The following is a 9,820-nucleotide window of genomic DNA, read 5'->3' as shown; positions in this document are numbered from 1 at the left end:
TCATGTCAACATTACACATTCACACAGGACTTCATTCACTCCACACAGGTGCTGAGCTAGGGGAGATAATTTTGGATGAATTTCTGTAGTCCCATAATATTCATACACTTTAGGTTTGTTTGCTATTCTTTTGATAATTTATCTAATTATATTTTCCAGGTTGCCAAATTATCTTCTTGCATAGAATTAAACAAAACTCTTAAATTTCCTTTTCTGTTCCCTAAGCATATTCTTTCACAACTTCTGAGCCGGATTTTCAAAAGGAACATGTGCTATATTTTCTTAAAGTATCCAGCAAGAGTTTTATTGTCATTCCCCAGTATTCAACATGTATGACTTGTTTTTCTATGCTTTCAATTGCTCATTTCTCTTTTCTTTTTTTGCCCGTTTACTGAATGTTTAGCTGTAAACTCTCAAATCAATGCGTTCTTTTCAGGTATGTATAGCATGACTACGTGGTATTTGTGATCTTCAACTTCCTGGTTTTTTGTTTACACATCTTATCTCTAAGTTTCATCTGCATTTTTAAAAGGAGGTTGTCAAGAAATTTGCTCTTAATTCAGAAACAAGCAGCTTCATGGTCTTCTGTGCGATAGCACGCTAAATAGTGCCATGATGGAAAGAGTACTACTATACGATAACTAGGGAAACTTGATCAGACCCTGGCTACTTTCAGAACATGGAAAAAGTCTCTGCTCCACTCTACTCTGGTTTTTCTTTGAAAATGCAGAGTGTGTGATAAATTCAGGAAGGTTGATAAACATTTGCTGAGGCTTAAGACAGAAAAACATTGCGTCCCTGCACTAAATCCCTGGGAACATTACCAATGTCCCCAACTGCGCATAGGGGAGGAAGTTGACATTTAGAGATAATAAAAAAGGGGAGGCAGTGTCTTTTTTAGCTTCAGCCACATCAGTGGTACACCCAATTAAAGAAGATATAAATGAGCAACTCTGCTCAGGGCTCAGTGAAGGCCCCTTCTTGACAAGATGAAGTCCTCAATCTTCATCCTCTCTCTGCTCCTCATTCTGGAAAGACAGGAAGCTGTGGTTGGATTCTATAGTGAGTATAGAGATGGTGGCCAGAGGGAAAATCACTCAGGGAGGGTGTCCTTAAGGGTGCTATGGGAGTGAGTAGATCCTTCCAAAGGGTGATCTTTTTGATGAGACTTAATTCTTCTCTACCCAAACCCAAATCCCTTGTGGGAACATCAGCCATTTTACAAGGAAATTTTTGGAATAAGACTTGGAAGGAACTATGCAGATACTATAACAAGCATTCTTATTATGAATTACTAGGTGAAACGAAAGGTGGCAGCTTTACAAAAGGCGGCAGCTTCACGAAAGGAGGCAGCTTCACGAAAGGTGGTGGCTTCACGAAAGGTGGCGGCTTCACGAGTAGTTCGTCAGAATTTATGAAAGGTCATGCCAGTTACGGGCTCAAAGGAGGAAGTAGTGATGCAGCTGAAGAAAGTGTTTTCATGCAGACAAAGCATCAAGTATATGATCAGGGTAATGACATGTCACAGACACACCTTTCACAAGAACACACCGGTGTGAAGGGGGCTGCACTTTGTCGTAAAGGACAAATATCCCAACTAAAATCCCAAGAATCCCAAGTGAAATCTTATGGACAAGTGAAATCCCATGAATCGCAACTGAAATCATCGTATGGCCAACTAAAATCCCAAGATGCCCAAGTGAAATCCTATGGACAAGTAAAATCCTATGGACAAGTGAAATCCCATGAATCACAACTGAAATCATCGTATGGCCAACTAAAATCCCAAGATGCCCAAGTGAAATCCTATGGACAAGTGAAATCTCATGAATCACAACTGAAATCATCGTATGGCCAACTAAAATCCCAAGATGCCCAACTTAAATCCTATGGTCAGCTAAAATCCCAAGATGCCCAAGTGAAATCCTATGGTCAGCTAAGATCCCAAGATGCCCAAGTGAAATCCTATGGTCAGCTAAAATCCCAAGATGCCCAAGTGAAATCCTATGGTCAGCTAAAAACCCAAGATGTCCAACTGAAATCCTATGGTCAGCTAAAATCCCAAGACGCCCAAGTGAAATCCTATGGTCAGCTAACATCCCAAGATGCCCAAGTGAAATCCTATGGTCAGCTAAAATCCCAAGATGCCCAAGTGAAATCCTATGGTCAGCTAAAATCCCAAGACGCCCAAGTGAAATCCTATGGTCAACTAAAATCCCAAGACGCCCAAGTGAAATCCTATGGTCAGCTAAAATCCCAAGACGCCCAAGTGAAATCCTATGGTCAACTAAAATCCCAAGATGTCCAACTGAAATCCTATGGTCAGATAAAATCCCAAGATGCCCAAGTGAAATCCTATGGTCAGCTAAAATCCCAAGACGCCCAAGTAAAATCCTATGGTCAGCTAAAATCCCAAGATGCCCAAGTGAAATCCTATGGTCAGCTAAAATCCCAAGATGCCCAAGTGAAATCCTATGGTCTGCTAAGATCCCAAGATGCCCAAGTGAAATCCTATGGTCAACTAAAATCCCAAGATGCCCAAGTGAAATCCTATGGTCAGCTAAAATCCCAAGATGCCCAAGTGAAATCCTATGGTCAACTAAAATCCCAAGATGCCCAAGTGAAATCCTATGGTCAGCTAAAATCCCAAGACGCCCAAGTGAAATCCTATGGTCTGCTAAGATCCCAAGATGCCCAAGTGAAATCCTATGGTCAGCTAAGATCCCAAGATGCCCAAGTGAAATCCTATGGTCAGCTAAAATCCCAAGATGCCCAAGTGAAATCCTATGGTCAGCTAAAATCCCAAGATGCCCAACTGAAATCCTCTGGCCAACAAAAATCTCTGAAAGGTTTCTCTCAACAAACTCAGAATAAAGGATTTGCTATGAATGAGGAACTATCACAAGTGCGTAAACAGTATGATGAAGATGATGACCAGTCTGTGCAACAAAAGTCTAGCCAACAGGTAAAAACAGAGGAAGACTTGTCCCAGTTTGGACAACAACGCCAATTTGGACAAGAACGCTCACAATCCTATAAAGGATATCTTGAACAATACAAAAAGAAATCACAAGACCACTATCAACAAAGAAGAGATTTTAATCAAGATAGCTATTTTACAAAGGGAGGGGCAGGACTATATCAAGCTCAGCTTAAAGGATAATATAATCATGGACCAACTAAAGACCAAGATCGATATCAAGGTATGTTTCTACCACACAGGAGAGATGTTTATCCCAATGTTTACATATAGCATATAAGGAAGCCCTGGATTCATTATACGATTGATACCAATTTTTTCTCATCAGTAGAAATGCTATGTTACAAACTTTTAGAAATATGATGAGCAACCCTGGTAAAATGAGCACTAGTTATGATAGAGGCAGAGTAAGATACCCAGTTAGCAACAGATCCTGAACTCCTACATTAAGGGAGTATTTTTCAGTGATTTTTTTCAAACATAGATAGAGTTTATATTATTAAATATGTATCACATATGCAATCATATTTAACATTTTATGATGTAATCTAACTTTTTCTACACTTTGACCTACTTATATTGGTATAAGGTATTATTGCAGATGATCTTTCTCCACACCAGTGAGTGTTCTTGAATCCCTGTTACCTTCGTTTTTCTATCAGAAACCAGGGGGTTAAGGATTTCCATCAGATGGAATATACGATTACAAAGATATCTGTTTGGGGTAAACACTATCTTCAATTGTGTGCCCAGTGATGAGCCTGTTAGAGTCCAAAGGACAGTCCCAGGCTTATTACCATGTTAGTGGCCCTGGTTAAACTCAGCAGGTCATAAAAACAAAACAAAAATAGATGATTGTGAGAAGGGACTTATAGGGAGGAGTAGGGGTAATCGGGATGAGTAGAAGACATGAGAGGGTGGGATTGGCAGTAATTAGAAAGCACAATATATGTGTGTGAGATTCTCAAAGAACAAAGTTCGTAAAAGGTCGTTTTGTTCAAAAGTGAGCACAAGGGAGTACATGTCCACAGGTTGCTGCTGGACATTGACAACATTGGAAGAGACAATGTTCACTGCTTTGTTTGCATTAAGTGTGTATTAAGAATGGGAGAACACCAAAACCAGGAACACACTTGGGGTCCATTGAGGTCTTAGTGACTGAGCACCCTAATCTATAGAAGCTGGCCTGGGAGACTTGAAAGAGGCAGACAGCTGTTCATCTACACCTCAACTTCTGATTGCCCTCATTTATCCCTTCTCTTCCTAGGACTCACCTCACCAGAGTCAAGTCTATGCTACCTTCCAGATGCCTCCCACAATGGGGTCCCAGATCTCTGGTTCATGGACAGCCTCTACTCACATTCGCTTTTCTGTAGGACTTCTAACACCAGAGCTTCCTCAAACACTTGATTTCCAATAAAAATATAACTTTCTGCATTACTTGCTGTCGTTTACTGAGATCTGATTCCTACCAGTGTCTGGGTTTGGGAACACTCCTGATGGGCAATTCCAAAAGAAAGAGACATCTGTGTAGCATTGTGACAAATATTAATGACATCCACATTTGTAGATGTCTGAGTTACAAAAAAAGGTGCTAGAACTGTGACAGTCACCCTGTGAGCCACCTAAAGTCAACTTTAACATCCCCTACAATTCTATTTCTAGTGGGTCTTCAAAAACTGACAGCCAGAATTAAAAGTTCACTGGCCCAAGGGGATTGGTTTCCAGTTCCAGCTCTGTCATAGAAACATGTATTTTCAGGCTAGAGATGTCTTGGTCATTAAGGGCTAGGCTGACAACCAAAAATATAAAAAAATAGATTTTCAATTAAATTTGCTTTTCTCTCTCAGCATAAGCCCACCATTTACATATGGGAAAGTTTCCTCCTACTGTTTTTAACTTCGTGAAATCAAGTAAGGCTTTGACATTTACATGGTCCCACAGCCGGGAACTGAACTGTAAGGTTATTTACTAATACATTTGAAAGTAGAAGGACTCTGAGCATGTACAGGTCACAGGGACACTTTCACTTTATTCTGGAAGTTTAGTCCTTCATTAGGTACAGAGGGGGGAAGGAGCTTCTTCTTTGCCATAGATTCAAAGGGCTTGGTTACCATCTCCGGATAGAAACACAGAATTCTTCGGAAATCTTAAAGAAGAATGGATACAGAGAGTTAACATGGAACAATGGAACAATGCCTCTCTCAGACACCATAGGCTAAAAAAGCCTGGTACCAGGTATGAGTTAAGTCTTTTTGAGTTGTGGCCCCTGGGATCCCACCCCCAACATTACAAGCTACTGCCATTGCTCCTAGTTACCCTTACCATAAGTTATGGCAGGATTCCACCACTGAAGACACCACATACCTGAATCACAGGACACAGAGAAATGAAACTGGCACTGACCTGGAAGCTTCATCCTACTGGCTAGCGGTCACAGTGCTCAAAGATGCTATGCATGCTTGCTAGGGAGAAAAAGTCATCAACACCCAGCTGTGAACCCTATGAACTAGAATAATAAAATTGGCCTGATAAGATACACCTACTAATGAAATAGTGACACCAGTGTTACAGAAGTAAACACTCTCTGATTGGACTTAAGTCCCATACCACAGGATGGAACCAATGTGTGGTACTATTAACTGTGTCCAAAAGCTGTGGAACATACATACCTATCCTGCATTCATTCCATAATTTTATTCTGAAAGTATATTACTTATATAGTTTCACAATCTGTAAATGGAAAAGAATTTTATATAGAATCAACCCAATCATAACTATCATAGACTATTTAAGTGATAATAAATAATACATTTACTTTCAAGAGTAGGATGATAAAAGATCAATAATTTAGGAATTAAAAAATAAATGTTTCACATGTGAGAAGAACAGACACTAGCTGGAGCTGGAGCTGAGACTAATTCAGCTGATAAAATGCTTACTACATGTGAAATAGGCCCAAAGTTCAATTTGCAGTCTGTTATATACACCTGCAATACCAGCATTCAGGAAGTAGAGGCAAGCTGATCAGAAGTTCAAAGTCACCCTCACCTCAACTATTAGCAAATTCTAGGCCAACCTCAGTGCATAAGTCAGGGGTCTCTACCAGAACTGATAGAATATGGTGAGAGAAGAGAGAAAGAGGAGGAGGAGGAGAGAGAGGAGGAGGAGGAGGAGGAGGGAGGGAGGGAAGGAGGGAAAGGAAGGGAGGGAGAGGGAGAGAGAGGGAGAGGGAGGGAGAGGGAGGGAGAGAGAATCGTCCAGGCTGTGATCTAAGTAGTCTAACAATGGCTATCTTGTGATATGGTACTAGGTGGAATCCAAGAGGATTACTAGTGAGTTGCTGGTCTTCAGTCTGTGTTGAAATCCCAAACAAGTGGGTTCTAGTACTGGTGAAGGAATGTCTCAGAGACTGGATAAATGGACTTGCCAGCAAGAGTGAGGGCAAGCAAGCGAAAAGCAAAAGCTTCCTTCTTCCACACCAGACAGTTTGACCCAGATTTCAAGTGAGTCTTTCTACAACACATGATTCAATCAAGAAAAGCCAGCTGCTTGAGTTTAGTCGACTCCAGGGGTGGTCAGGTTTGACAACCAAGATTAGCATCACACTCAGAAACAGAAAGGGTGTGGTGTGTGTGTGTGTGTGTGTGTGTGTGTGTGTGTACAAATGTGCATGTTATCAGGAGCCAAGGTTAGATTATTACAGTTTCAATTGGCAGTCCCCCAACAAATATATTTAATGATATTGGCCAGTGATGATATTTGTAAACAGAAGTCTTTGAAAAGAAAGAGCCTAAAGTTGGGTGCGTAAGGATTTGGGGCGGGGCTTGGAGGAATTGGAGGAGGGAAAAACAATCAAAATACTTTGAATTTTAAAAACTAACTATAAATAAGTGAGCAAATAAGTAAATATAACCATTGAAGGCAAAGTCATACAGGACTAGTTTTATCTTCTGTTCTATGGATTGGTAGTGCCTGCTTTTTTCTGCAATTGGGCCTTACTGTGTTGCCTAGGCCAGCCTTGAACTTGTGGTGCTCCTGTCCCAACCTCATTGGTGCCTGGTATGACAGGTATGGGCAATCAATCCAACTGCTGGTGTCCTTTTGAAAAGGATTGCTTGGGAGCCGAGGTGTCTTACACGCATTTGTGTTAAGAGAAGCTTTTTCTTTGTTAGCTGCTTTGGTTTATCTCCCGCCAGTTTCCTGGGCTCTGCCGCTTTGTAGTCCCCAAATAAACACACAAGACGCTGTATTAATTATGAAGCTGTTGACCTTGCTTGTCTCTTACTGGCTAGCTCTGCTTTAAGTAATTACCCCATAATTGTTAATCTAAGTATGTCTCTTACCGGAGAATAGTTCTGGGCTCCTACCCCATGGCGGTTACATGTTGACTCCTCTCTGTGTTTCTCCTCCCAGAGTCCTCCTGGACTCCTAGTCCCACCTATCTAGATTCCTATTGGCCAGACAGTCTTTATTGACAAATGCACAGGACTCCCCCAAACATCTCCTCTTTTATGTTTAAACAAAAAGGAAAGTCTTAATTTTAACATAGTCAAATTGTATATAACAGAACAGTTATCAAGTAAGAACATAGTTACAATATTTTAGCAAGATTTAAAGAAAATATCATCCATCCCATCCTTGTGAGTCCAAAGTTCTATATGTAGCTTATCTTTTATCATAACTAAGGAAAACTATGATTATAAATATCTATCTTCAACTCCATCAAAGACCACAGAAGGATAATATATAAACACTAGGATTGACAGAGATATCTTACTACCTGGACAGTCACCCGAAGTTCCTCTGTAACGTTGGGGCATCCATCTTCAGCCCATAGGCCACAATGTATCCAGAAGATTTCTCAGTCAAGCAGGAAATTTCAAAACTGTCCATCTGCATCAGCAGTCTGTCAGTCATTTTTCTGTGTCCTGCAGAATGTCCCGTAGACTCTTCCATGAAGCAGGAACCCTGTAAGACTGAGTTCAGCAGTCACTTTCCTGTGGGTCCTGCATGTCCAGATTATACAGCAACAGTCAAGCAGTACAGGCATGTTGAAAGCAAACTCCATAACAAGTTTCTTCGATGCCCATCTTCCTCTCAGACATAATTGGTGCTGCCAGGAGCAGACATTTCTCATTGTCAAGAAAAACCCTAAACCATTTTAAATGCCATTTTCTGAAGGTCTTTGAGAGGTTTGAAGATTGTCTATCTATCTCAAATATATTTCTGTATATCTAGAAAACCTAACTTACCTAACTATAAATTCTGACTATTATAAGTAACTATCTATAGTCTATATTTAATTATGCATTACATTTTAAAAGATCAGTATAAGCACAATACTTAATCAAGAGGAGAAATATACACATCACAAAATTGACCTTGAATTTGTATCAATAAATGAAAAACCATACCCATAACATAATTCCCCTTTTTACCATTAATAAGAGATCGGCTGTGATCATTAACCAATTATAAACAATCCCATTTAAATGAAAACAAAGATTTATAAACAAGATGGGAATTAGGACGTCGCTCATTCCAAACTGCGTCATGCTGGAAGGGGGCGCTGTTTATACCATGGGGATCATGACAAAACTCAGAAACCTGTATAAGTCCATATTTTCGGGGTCTGTAAGACTGTATCATCTTAGCTGTTTCAATTGTTGGAACATCTGGTTCACTGCTTCTGGGGGTCTTGGTTCGTCAAACCACAGAAGCCTGGAAGGAATCCTCAGCTTTTCATTTTCTGTGGAAACATAAACTAAAACTCCTATTCCGAATAGCATATCCTTATACTTAAATTTTGAAGTCAAGGCATTTTTAAAAGATATAAGTTGAATTAATTTAGCAGCATTTATAAGTAAGTGTACTTTATCATTTGTTCCTTCCTTAGCAATGAAAAAACTGAAAAACACAATAACGTACAGTATCCAGACTCTCTGTGTATTTTCCATCTTTATGTGGCTTATTTATTTATCTATTATTACTTTATTTCTTTCACTTTCATTTATTTTTCTCTGAGACGGGGTTTCTCTTTGGAAATCTGCCTGCCTCTGCCTCTGGAGCAATTCCTACCGGCATGCGCCACCACAGCCGGCTTCTTTTTCTCTCAATCTTACGTATATTTTTAAACACACTGTAAACCTTTAGAGGTTTTGTTCATCCAAGTCTGACTTTACTGTAAATTTTTACGTTTTTCTGGCCACGTGTCTTATCTGTAAAACCGCGGCAGTTTAAACTGCCTTTTTTTCAAGATGGCGGGTGTAAGCGTGATTCCAGCTTACCGCCTCAGTCCATGCTGACATCCAGCAAAAGCTGCCACTTCCAGCTGTACATACACACCTATCAATCGTTAGCAGAGTCTCTTAAAACAACCTTGGTGTTTTTTTTTTTAATGCCAAGTTAGGAAGACTCCGGTAAGCGAGCCACGTGAATCTCGGCATGTCGCTCCCAAAACACCTGAGAAAAATGCTGCTATCAAAAATCTGTGCTTCTCTCCGTTCTTCTGTTTCTAAAATTCCTTTAAAGCTTTTGTCATTTTGGGTGGAAATTCAATCCCGCTCCTGACAACCATTTTGTTAAGAGAAGCTTTTTCTTTGTTTGCTGCTTTGGTTTATCTCCCGCCAGTTGCCTGGGCTCTGCTGCTTTGTAGTCCCCAAATAAACACACAAGAAAGACGCTGTATTAATTATGAAGCTGTTGGCCTTGCTTGTCTCCTACTGGCTAGCTCTGCTTTAAGTAATTACCCCATAATTGTTAATCTAAGTATGTCTCTTACCGGAGAAATGTTCCGGGCTCCTACCCCATGGCGTTACATGTTGACTCTCTCTGTGT

At 40.3% G+C, this 9,820-nt stretch overlaps 1 protein-coding gene across 1 annotated transcript; it reads left to right on the top strand.

Annotated features, from left to right (window-relative positions):
- The first annotated feature begins 1,123 nt into the window (after positions 1-1,123).
- LOC106022730 (seminal vesicle secretory protein 2-like) lies at positions 1,124-4,473 on the top strand. Its single transcript, XM_040733114.1, has 2 exons — positions 1,124-3,203; positions 4,248-4,473. The coding sequence occupies exon 1, from the start codon at positions 1,124-1,126 to the stop codon at positions 3,161-3,163; it is 2,040 nt and encodes a 679-aa protein (XP_040589048.1). The 3' UTR covers positions 3,164-3,203; positions 4,248-4,473.
- The last annotated feature ends 5,347 nt before the right edge of the window (positions 4,474-9,820 follow it).

This window comes from Mesocricetus auratus, unplaced genomic scaffold (genome assembly GCF_017639785.1).
Source record: "Mesocricetus auratus isolate SY011 unplaced genomic scaffold, BCM_Maur_2.0 Super-Scaffold_100028, whole genome shotgun sequence".
Classification (NCBI taxonomy): Eukaryota; Metazoa; Chordata; class Mammalia; order Rodentia; family Cricetidae; genus Mesocricetus; species Mesocricetus auratus.
The sequence above is the reverse complement of the archived record's forward strand: the minus strand, read 5'-3'. Positions and strand labels throughout refer to the sequence as shown.

Coding starts and splice junctions, on each gene's coding strand:
- LOC106022730 (XM_040733114.1), top strand. CDS start 1,124: ATGGGAGTGAGTAGATCCTTCCAAAGGGTGATCTTTTTGATGAGACTT.